Source organism: Centroberyx affinis, unplaced genomic scaffold (assembly GCF_046629955.1).
Source record: "Centroberyx affinis isolate AG114_WGS23_722 - 3 ecotype Tasmania unplaced genomic scaffold, CSIRO-AGI_Caff_v1 ptg010393l_1, whole genome shotgun sequence".
Taxonomy (NCBI): domain Eukaryota; kingdom Metazoa; phylum Chordata; class Actinopteri; order Beryciformes; family Berycidae; genus Centroberyx; species Centroberyx affinis.
This window is the reverse complement of record NW_027284819.1, coordinates 1-11,855: the sequence shown is the minus strand read 5'-3', so window position 1 is coordinate 11,855 and position 11,855 is coordinate 1. Positions and strand designations below refer to the sequence as shown.

Sequence of the window (11,855 nt, the reverse complement as noted above, 5' to 3'; positions counted from 1 at the left end):
TACAAGTCTGGATACTTGATAGCTATAATTGTACAGAAAATAATAAGTGGAAAAACTGAAAAGATATAGAGCGTTTCAATGATTAATGAAGTAAGAAAGATAACAGAGCAGAAGAAGGAGGTAATGCAGAGAGGAAATGAAAGACGATGGCCTGTTCTGGTCAAAGTAGTGACGATAGTCAGAGCTCCTGTCCTCCTGATGTTTCCCAGGTAACATCAGGGTTTTCTGCCGAGTGCGGCCGGTCAGTCAGGAGGAGCAGGACTCCGCCGAGGCCAAGAACATGCTGAGCTTCGACTCCGAGGACGACGCCGTCCTCTACCTCTCCAACAAGGGCAAGATCATGACCTTTGAACTGGACAAAGTCTTCCCGCCTCAGGCCACGCAGGAAGAGGTGAGTGACGCCTCTCTCACCCGCAGGGACGGAGACCGCAGCAAATCTCGCGAGAATAAGTGAGAAGTTGTGCACAAACAAGAGGACAAAAATCGCAATATGGCCTACTGCAATTTTCAAATCGCAGTAGGCGCAGTATTTATTAAAGGTGAAATGTGTGTCAAATTTTAAATGAAATATTGTGGTGCTGCAGAGATGTCCTGGCCTACACATCATATTCTACAGACTTAAGAAAACATCTTTGTTTGGTACAGATCCCCGCAAAAATCACACCATAATCATTTTAATGTTTTCAATGAAAATGAGAATAATGATGTAAAAATGATCATTCCCTCTAATATCGCAAATCATATCGCAATTGCAATATCAGTCAAAATAATCGCAATTAGATATTTTTTCAAAATCGTTCAGCCCTAAGTGAAACGCAAATAAAATAAAATGAGTAATGCCAAAAAGTGTTCCAAAGAAAAACAAATATTCCAAACGCAACAAAAGCACCCAAAGTGACACATTTCTTGCAACATCTGATTAACGATTTCAAGTATATTTGTTTTATTTACAATACTTGTTACTTCACTTTCATTTGCTATATATATATTTTTTTTTTTTATTATTTTTTTTTTTTTTAAAGATTATTTTTTTGGCATTTCTGCTCAGTTAAAATTGGATTTCTGTCTGCAACCTGCAATATTACTTACAAAGAATTCCTTAGTTTTCACACAATGCCTCCATAGGACCAGCCATCTCATCTCTCTCTCTCTCTCTTGTTCTCTCTCTCTCTCTCTCTCTCTCTCTCTCTCTCTCTCTCTCTCTCTCTCTCTCTCTCTCTCTCTCTCTCTCTCTCTCTCTCTCTCTCTCTCTCACTCACTCACTCACTCGCTCTTTCTCTCTCTCGCTCTTTCTCTCGCTCTGTCACTTTCTCTCTCTTTTGCTCTCTCTCTCACTTTCTCTATCGTTCTCTCTCTCTCTCTCTCTCTCTCTCTCTCTCTCTCTCTCTCTCTCTGATTGGACCAACAGGTGTTTCAGGAAGTCCAGTCTTTGGTGACTTCCTGTATCGACGGCTTCAATGTGTGCATCTTTGCGTACGGACAGACGGGCTCAGGGAAGACGTACACCATGGAGGTAAACTGAGCTTCATACTGCTGCTGCCACCATGCACTTTGCTTCGGGTATATTGCTCCAACAAGGACACATTTATAACCCCCCCCCCCCCCCCCCACCAGGGCGTGGCCGAGGACCCCGGCATCAACCAGCGCGCGCTCCGCCTGCTGTTTTCTGAGGTGACGGAGAAAGCTCCTGACTGGGACTACAAGATCACAGTCAGCATGGTGGAGATTTACAACGAGACCCTGAGGTGAGGACAGGCTCACCGCTCCTCTGTTTACATCATCATGTGACCTGCGAAGGTCTGACTGATAAATCTGATTAACCTTTATCCAACCAGGCAGGTACACACGTGGTTTGAGTTTTATTAGGACTCTTCCAAGAGTCCTGAACATTAATAAGTAAGTAAAGTTGATTTCTAGAGCACATTTAAACACAGCTTGAGCTGACCAAAGTGCGGTAAAAGTAAAACACAAGGAGAAACATACCAACGACAACAATAAGCAACAACAAGGGACAAAATACAGAGTTATAGACATGACAACAGATTAGTGGGCCAAAAAGGCCAGAGAATAAAAATGTGTCTTCAGCCTAGATTTAAAAACAGAGATGGAGGGAGCACATCTAATGTCTAACGGCAACTGGTTCCACAATCGTGGAGCACAGCAATTGCAAAGGCTCTGTCACCTTTTAGTTGTAGTCGTGACCGTGGGACATGCAAGAGAAATTTGTTTTCAGATCTAAGAGACCTAGGAGCTGAGTGCCAGTGAATAAGATCTGTGATATAAGATGGGGCCTGACCTTTAAGAGCTTTGAAAGCAATCAGCAAGGTCTTAAATTGAATTCTAAAATGAACAGGGAGCCAATGAAGAGAGGCTAGGCCTGGGGGGATGTGCTCGCGCTTTTATAGTACCAGTCAACATCCTTGCAGCTGCATTTTGGACCATCTGCAGGCGAGTTAATGAAGACTGGGGAAGGCCTCAATAAAGGGAACTGCAATAGTCCAGTCGTGATGTAATGAAGGCGTTTTAATACACCAGAAGATAAAACATGTGGTCCCCCCTTGGGCCTATCAGTACCAAGATGCACTTTAATTATAGCGCCTCCATCAGGCCAATCATTGTAGGTTTTTAACCATCAGAACACAGAGCCAAAATGCATCGTCCCTCCAAATTTGGTCAAAATCAAACCAGTTTTGTCCGACAATTTTTTTTTTTTTTTACCTTCTAATTGTTTTTGTTATGTTTTCTGTTGCGTTCCAGTGTTTAAAAAATGACCGATAGGCCCAATGGCGACGCTATAATACTTGCTACACAAACCAGCTATACTTAGAATTTACATTTAGTGGCCTAATGGCGCCCCCATTAGCTGTGAAGGCAACAGAAAACACAACAAAAACAGTTAATACTAAAAAAGACAAAGCATGAGCTGGACGGACACACACTCAGCTCTTGCTATTTAGTTGTACCTGTTTATCTCTTGTATTACCTTTTATTCTTATTTTTTTTATACGTTTTTTTCGGCACACACTTTTATGTAAAGTTCGTTGTGTTTTTAATTGTTTGTGTGTTTTTAGTTGTACCTGTTTACCTCATATATTACCTTTTATTCCTATTTTCTATTATATATATATTTCTTAATTTATTTTTCTATCATTCATTGTGGTAATTTCAGATCACTGCTTTTGGGTTTTATTGTATGTAAAGCACTTTGTAAACATTGTTTTTAGAAAAGTGCTTTACAAATAAAGTTATTATTATTATGAGGACTTGGCGATGGCAAATGGCAGGAGAAATAACACACAGCAGCACAGACAGAGAAACAGCTGCATGTCTGTCTGTGAAGTCTGTGACAGAGAGCTGGGAGGCAGAGGGAGGCAGAGGGAGATGACATCATCCAGTTTCATTTTTGAGGGGGGTTTTAATTTTGTGGCTCGTTCCAGTCCGTGGGAGCAGAGGACTGGACTGAGGAGGTTTTAACGTTCAGCAGTCCGGTCTAATCCGCCTCTGACGCGGTTTGCGTGTTTCAGTGTGTGTGTGAATAAGCAATTTCAGTGGATATAATAGCAGTTATGTAAAAGTGGATCATATTAAACGTTCAGTCATCTGTTCAGCCCTCCCTCCCTCCCTCCCTCCCTCCCTCCATCCACCCATCTGTTGCATAACTGAACATCTGCCTCAGCTTTAGTTCCACCCATGATGGCAGGACATGACGCTCCATGAAAATGTGTTTGTTTTGTTTTGGGTTTTTTTTTTGGCAGGAATGTCAAGAACTGTGAGCGATCTCTTTGGTCGCCTTTTCACTCAGATTATCTGCTCCGATAACAAAATAAATGAAGCTGTCGCATGCAGGTCACCAACATTACAACTTTAAAACAGTTCAGTTCAGTACAACTTTATTTATCCCACATGGGGGCAATTAAAAGGACGCAATTAAAAGGTATAAGCAGTCATTAAAACCAAAATGTATAAGAAACAGATCACCTACCACAAAGAGACGAGACAGAACAGGATTCCAGATTCATTTGTGCAGACAGAGTGCAGGCAGAGGATGTCTGAAATTAAAATAGTTTACAGTTATCCAGTGTTGGAAACCTCACACATCTTATTCAAAATCTTTATGGCTTCTGGTAAAAATGTATTTTTCGATTTGTCTTACACTGGGGAAGCAGAAATGAGTGATTTGTCTAATATTGCCTCGGCCTTTCTCAGGACCGACTCAGAGTAAAACTGTCTGGATTACCTCAAAGAAGTCTCAGTGATTTTTGGAAACCAGCAGCCTCTAGTCCACCTGTTGAACATTGTACCTGTGTGTGTGTGTGTGTGTGTGTGTTCGGTGTCCATCAGAAACCTGCTGGGTGACAGCCCCAGTGAGAAGCTGGACATCAAGATGAACCCTGACGGCAGCGGGCAGCTGTACGTCCCGGGACTGACCGAGTTCACCGTCCAGAGCCCCGAGGACATCAACAGGGTGAGTTCACCTGGCAGCGGTCCGGCCTTCCTCTCTAGTTCTGCTTATCTGTTTATTGATTTTGGAAAGCGGTATAGAAATACAACAGAACAAACTAACAACAAATGCCCAGGGAAAAGGAAGGAAAGGAAAAACATTGGCGGTGACACAAAAGAGGAAAAGTTACACATAATGTATCACATAAGTTACAAGGTGTTGACGTATGACACAGTTAACCTGTTAGACCAGTAACCATTCATGCCAATTTTTCAATCAGACTAACGACAGGTTGCCAGATTTTCTGAAAGTGTCCTTCTCTGTTTGACATGGTGAATCTGATTTTCTCTAGCTGTAATACATTTCCTAATTCCTTCAGCCACATATCAAATGTCGGGAACTTCTCAGATTTCCAGAATTGTAGCAGCAGTTTTCTGGCTAGCAGTGTGGATAGAGAGATGGCCTGCGCTTCATACCTATCCTTCACTCTACCTGGCTCAACCACCCCAAATAGCGCGGTTAGAGGGGCAGGGGGAAACTCCCTATGAAAAGCTTTAGCAAAAAAAATCAAATAAATGACCCCAAAAAGTTTGCAACCTATGACTTCCTTGATCCTCCAGTCCTTCTTGTCCGGTATGAAGACCAAACTTCCACAGAGCGAGAGAATCCATCACAGGAAACATGAAGCCAAACTTTCTGTTTTCTCCTCATTTCTGAGTGTTTTCATCTCCGCTCTGCTGCCTGTCAGTCAGCTGACACCACAGCAAGAGATGAGTCTCCTCCAGGAAATAATCCTCAAAACACTTTACTGCCACATCCACAGCTTTTTATTTAGGCCGTCTCTGTTAGTCGGGACAGCAGTTCATTTTAAATTTAACAAGTTTGTATTTTAAAAATGAGAGTTGTAATCCCCAAGCCAAGCACCTGTTCCTAAAACGATAAGATGTGCAAGTGCCTCGACACAGGAACACTCCATGTTCGGGTCTGCGCGCTTGTTTCTGTTTTTGTTTCTGTATGTTGCAAAATCCAAAATAAAAAAACATTTGAACAAAAAGAAAAATCAAATTACATACAGCACACATTGCAAACGAATTTGGGGGAAATGTAAACTAGACATAGAGAGAAGTAAATGGGCTTTAACTCTAAATGACACCGGTGTTCTCCTTTTAAGGCTGGGGGCACATTAGAAGACCGATTTCGAAAATGCAAAGCATCACACATTTTGTCTCTCAGTCCAGACTAGACGATTCAGCAGGATGGGCATCACACTCTGAGCCTTATAACTGTGTCCGTCTGTCGGTGTCGTCCACTGGAGAACACAAAGGGTCAAGAAATCAATTTAACGTAAAAAAAAATGAAGTGATGGGGATGATTTCTTGACAGCAAGTTGGAGGATTGTTCGGCGTTGGTGGAAGGTTTGCGACCTGGAGCTTTGTTGTGCTTTACCAAGAGTTTATACCTGCTTTCACTCTGCGTTCACTCAGGCAATGGCACATTACGGTGGAAACCAAATTAAATATCAGTGCTAACAGTAACGACTCTGCACACACAATAATTACTTAGGTTAAACTATATTACGACTGTATTGCACCAAACAATGCACTCATTAATCGGAAACTTGACTTCCATCGGACCAAGTTTATTTATTTATTCATATTTATTTATTTTTCTTCTAACGTTACTTGCATAATGTTACAGAATGGCCATTCTATCCTCTTGGCTTTTATTTTGATATATTTACTTTGACTTCCGGGTCACCTGTCTTGCTTTTCTTCATGTCTTTCTTCAAAAGGAAAAGCGGAAAAAAGGAATTTGCAAAAACCAAAATTGGACCGTTATTTGAATTTGGCTTTCTCGTTTATCGTTTTTTGATTCAGACAAAAAAAAAAAAAAAAAACGGCTCTGTTTTTCCGTTTTTTCGTTTTTGGTATAAAACGAAAAACGAAAAAAACCATGGTATTTCCGTTTTTTTCGTTTTTTGGTTCAAACGAAAAAACAAACTATCAACACGTACACGGACCTTACATGTATAATACTGTTCTGTTTTAGTGTTGCTAAATGTGAAATAAATGCAATCCATCAAACACATTAAACAGAAATGAGTAAAACGGTAAATAATTAGAAATGAATCCCAGTGGACATGAAGCGTAAGCGTCATAAAGTAGAGTCAGAAAAAACAGTGGAATGTGCCCAAGCAGGGATTTGCCTCTATCCCCTCAGATTAGGCCTGTGTGTTTACCAAAGAGTCTCATTGTTCCCCAAGTCTGTTTATGCCTCTATATGCATGTGGCAGTGTGTGTGTGTGTGTGATGACCTCAGCGGTGTGCTCAGCTGTTTGTCCGCTCTCTCTCTCCCCGTCAGGTGTTTGAGCTGGGCCACATGAACCGAGCGACAGCCTGCACCAACCTGAACGAACACAGCTCCCGCTCCCACGCTCTGCTGATCATCACCGTGGCCGGCTTCAACTCTGCTACTGGACACCGCACACAAGGTGCACGCACACACACACACACACACACACACACACACACACACACACACACACACTTAAAGACTTTAAAGGAGAACTTCCCCCTAAAACACTGTTAAAAAAATAACAGCTATTGGTGATGTTTCTTGCACTCCTGGGTCCATTTTAGTCGTTTGTCTATATGTAAATCCCACAGCTGAAAGCAACAAGTTTACACCCTCTCCTCAGGGGGTTGGTGAAAGGCATGCTGGGAAACGTAGGAAGTCACAAAACTGCAGTAGAAGTAGAGGCAGGCGGTTTGAGGGAAAGTGGGTTCACCAAAAAAAAGCAAATTAGAACACTTCATGAATGTGTTGAACATCAGAGGGGGATTTTTTCTGTAACGTGTGTGTGTGTGTGTGTGTGTGTGTGCGTGTGTGTGCGCGCGGCAGGCAAGCTGAACCTGGTGGACCTGGCCGGCTCCGAGCGGATCGCCAAGTCCGGCGCGGAGGGCAGCCGCCTGAGAGAGGCCCAGTGCATCAACAAGTCTCTGTCGGCGCTGGGCGACGTCATCCACGCCCTGAGGAGCAAGCACGCCCACGTCCCGTTCAGGAACTCCCGCCTCACCTACCTGCTGCAGGACTCGCTGAGCGGGGACAGCAAGACGCTGATGATGGTGCAGGTGAGGGGGGGGGGGGGGGAGGCAGTGGGCTGTCAGTCCTACAAACATCCCAGTCTAGTCCAGTTTTTTTTTTTGTCCTACAATCAAAACACAGTGACAACATACGGGGCGTCCTGGTGGCTCAGTGGTCCAAGACACATATCATGTAAACACAATCTGGCCCAGGACGTTTGTTTCATCCCCCTCTTTTTTGATCTGTCCAATAAAGGCAAAAATGCTACCTAAAAATGATCTGTTAAACAAGGACAACATGCAGTACAAATACAAAAAGGTCAATCCCAGTACAGTTCAATAGGATAAATGGTGGCAGATACAGTCGATGTGCAAGGAGAGAGCAAAGAGATAAGAGACAATAAAAATTGGGAGTGCAGCTCTGATTTCTTCTGTTTTCTGTTCAGATCGCTGGAACTCCGTGAAATTGTAAAGCTCCGGGTGATCCGCCATGTTTGTTGTTTACAAGAGTCACTGCACAAGGCCCGCGTCTCCACTGGACGGTAGAGGGAAAAAAACCCAATGGTGTTGTAGGAATGCCGCTATCACGAGATCACGAGTTATGTCGTTATCTCGAGAAAACGAGATAATCAAGCCGTTATCACGAGAAAACAGAATGTCGTTTCCTCTTATTACTTATAATGTTTCTCAGAGATCAGGAGTGCCATGCCAGCATGCAGAGATGGCGTCTTGACAACTGCCAACAACCTAACTGCAGCAAACAAAACTTACACATTTATGCCTTGACTTCCTGTTCAGTTATGAATCCTCCCCCAGACCCTCATTTTCGAGTTCTCCATAATCATCCCGTGATCTCGAGAAAACAAAAAGTCCCGTCTTCTCGCGATAAATAACTCGTTCTCTCGAGAAATCGGCCTTTTGTTTTCCCAGAGATAACGAGATAAATGAACCCGTTATCTCGAGAAAACCCGCTTTTGTTATCTCGAGATCACGATAATAATTAACTCGTGATCTCGAGATAACGGCATTAAAGAAAATAATTGCATGCGCGGCTGTTCTCGGCTTTCCGAAAAAGGCGCCCAGCGACACAAAATCAGTGCGCAGAAACAATCTTCACTCACACTGACAACAACTAGAAAAGGCCTTCTGCCTGTAAAGCCCGTCCGGTGTGATCAGACCTCCACAGATCTTTACCGGTCTTTCTTACAAACTGCCGGTGTGTTCAATGTCTTGTTCCGCTGCCTCACCTGGGATCGGACCTCCAGATTCAAGAACGCTTTTCTTTCCCTGGGCCATAAGCACACTTCACACTTCACTCCAACAGGCACTGAATGACCGCTCACGTGAAATATGATGAGCTGTCCTTCTAGGGCGTCCTACTGGATGTAGTGCAATAATTACATTTATTCTAGTGCAATAATTACATTTATTCTAGTGCAGTAATTACATTTATTCTAGTGCAGTAATTACATTTATTCTAGTGCAGTAATTACATTTATTCTAGTGCAGTAATTACATTTATTCTAGTGCAGTAATTACATTCATACTAGTGCAATAATTACATTTATTCTAGTGCAATAATTACATTCATGCTAGTGCAATAATTACATTTATTCTAGTGCAATAATTACATTCATGCTAGTGCAATAATTACATTTATTCTAGTGCAATAATTACATTCATGCTAGTGCAATAATTACATTCATGCTAGTGCAATAATTACATTTATTCTAGTGCAATAATTACATTCATGCTAGTGCAATAATTACATTCATGCTAGTGCAATAATTACATTTATTCTAGTGCAATAATTACATTCATGCTAGTGCAATAATTACATTCATGCTAGTGCAATAATTACATTTATTCTAGTGCAATAATTACTTTCATACTAGTGCAATAATTACATTTATTCTAGTGCAATAATTACTTTCATACTAGTGCAATAATTACATTTATTCTAGTGCAACAAGTACACTTATTCTAGTATAAAATTACATTGTATTTATTTATTTTACTTTCTTATTTTAGAACCTGTGTTGTTGGCTGTGGATGTTTGTTTGCTGAGGTTGTTTTTGTTTTGTTTCTGTTTTTGTTTCTCTGTGTCTTTTAATTGCACTGAGCAGGAGTAGCGCTCCTAATTTAGTTGTATCCCGTACAATGATAATAAAGGCTTTCTATTCTATTCTGTTCTATTCTATCACTGTGTTGGAGGCTGGGTGGGATGTTTTAGATGTCCTTCGTCTAATCAATCAATGCCCCCCCCCCCCCCCCCCCCCCTCCTGTGCAGGTGTCCCCGCTGCTCGGCAACATGAGCGAGTCGGTGTGCTCGCTCAAGTTCGCCCAGCGCGTCCGCACCATCGAGCTGGGCTCCTCCTCCTCCTCCTCCTCCCACCGGAGGCACGAGAACTCCTCCACCTCCTCCTCCCCCACCCACGACAGCGTGGAGGTAAACACACACACACACGCACACACACACACACACACACACACACACCCGGGGCAGCGTGACGTACACACAGATGCTAAAACACAAATGCCTGGAAAAGGGGGGGGATGTTTGACTGTTTGACCTTTTGACCTTTTGACCGTTTTGACCTTTTTGACCTTTCCCAGCTGGACTCCCCCCCGGTGACTCCGGTGCCGCTCCCCATCTCTCGCGCCAGCAGCGCCGGCTCCACCCTCTCCTCCGCCTCCAGGACGCCCAGCACCCGCAGGAGGTCCCAGTCCCAGCTCTCCACAGGTAACACACACACACACACACACACACACACACACACACACACACACACACACACACACACACACACACATAGCCTATGTAACAACATACTGAGATCTTGCCACCACACGCTGCGGCTCTCAGTATTGCGTAATAAACACAAACGCACTGACCGGCTTAAAGGAAAACTCCACCCTAAAACACTAACACTGTTAAAAATCAGCTATTTGGCGACGTGTCTTTCTTCTTCCTGGTGGATAACCGGCCAATCGTAGACGAGGTGACATCACTTCCAGATGTTTCCAGCAGCTCCAGTGGAGTTTGATATGAGAAAATGTTTCAGGATGTAAAACCTCAGCAGGTAAACGTCAGGTTTTTGGTGTCAGTCCCTCAGAATCAAAGAGCGAGGGCTTCTTTCTAGAGCCGCCATTTTGCACCGAGAGACGTTCAACAATCATACAGGGAGAGATCCATCGTAAGAAGAGGAGAGAGACCAGTTTCTCCACCCACAGGAGCAGGAGAGAGACCAGAATGCAATGCAAGAGAGAGACGGGTCAGGGTCTGAGATCGTCAGTGTTCCCGAACCAGCTATATTCATACGCCCAGCTTTGATCGAAAGCAACAAGTTCACGCCCCCTTCTCTAGAGGTTGTCGAAAGGCATTCTGGGAAACGTAGGAAATCACTAACCGCGGTAGAAGCAGACGAGGCGGATTTGAGGGAAAGCGGGTTTCACCAAAAAAAAAAAAAAAAAAAAAAAAAAAGTAAACGACAACACTTCATCAGTAAATAACTCCTGAATGTGTTGAGCGTCACAGACCGATGAGATCTAACCGGGTGGATTTCTCCTTTTTTTTTTTTTTTTTAAAAGCAGGATCGGTCGGTGTGACTCTCTTAACCGCTCTTCTGTGTCCTGACTCTGTGGTCTGATTGGTTGGTTTTTGCAGACAGACAGGTAGACAGAGCCGGCCCATCGGTGGGGGACGGTGGGCAGGTAGGTGGGTTTTTTTTTTTTTTTTAACGCCGATCGGTTTCGGTAGCTTGGCATGGAAGCGCTCCCGCATGGCATGGCGCCCAGTGGCCACACCCACCCCGCCCCCCCCCCCCCCCGTCCTAACACCTCCCACCTCTAACCGGACAGACCCACCGAGCTTCTGTGTGTCCGCCTGCACAGCCATGCACATGACGCCGCTGTGGACTGGGCTGTTTGTGTGGCCGAATGCTGCTGGTGTGTGGACCCGACCTCACCTGACCTCACCTGACCTCACCTGACCTCACCTGACCTCACCTGACCTGACCTGACCTCACCTGACCTCACTCAATCTGGGAACCCATCGGCGGGCCAATATCTGGGGGTTTCCGGTGTAGCCAGCGGACATCCGGGCCAAGACTTCCTCTTCCGTGCGCCGGTCGTTGTTTACAGTCCGATTAGCAGTGGTGGAAAGTTTTATTATTTATTTATTTATTTATTTATTTATTTGTTTATTTGATAGGGACAGAGCACGTTAATGAACATCAGCATAAAAATACAAGATGTAAACGCGCCGGAGTTAGCAAAAATGCTAATTTACATCCGTAGTCCCTAGGCAGGTAGCAAAAACAGAAACATTA

The 11,855-nt window shown here is 43.7% G+C and overlaps 1 protein-coding gene across 1 annotated transcript; it reads left to right on the top strand.

The window, feature by feature from the left end:
• Positions 1 to 209: 209 nt before the first annotated feature.
• Positions 210 to 11,238, top strand: kifc3 (kinesin family member C3; the record flags this gene model as incomplete). Its single annotated transcript, XM_071514925.1, has 9 exons — positions 210 to 391; positions 1,409 to 1,513; positions 1,615 to 1,745; positions 4,342 to 4,465; positions 6,803 to 6,932; positions 7,343 to 7,572; positions 9,815 to 9,973; positions 10,141 to 10,267; positions 11,192 to 11,238. Coding segments are annotated over 9 exons (1,235 nt in total), but the record flags the coding sequence as incomplete, so codon positions are not given.
• Between the last annotated feature and the right edge of the window lie 617 nt (positions 11,239 to 11,855).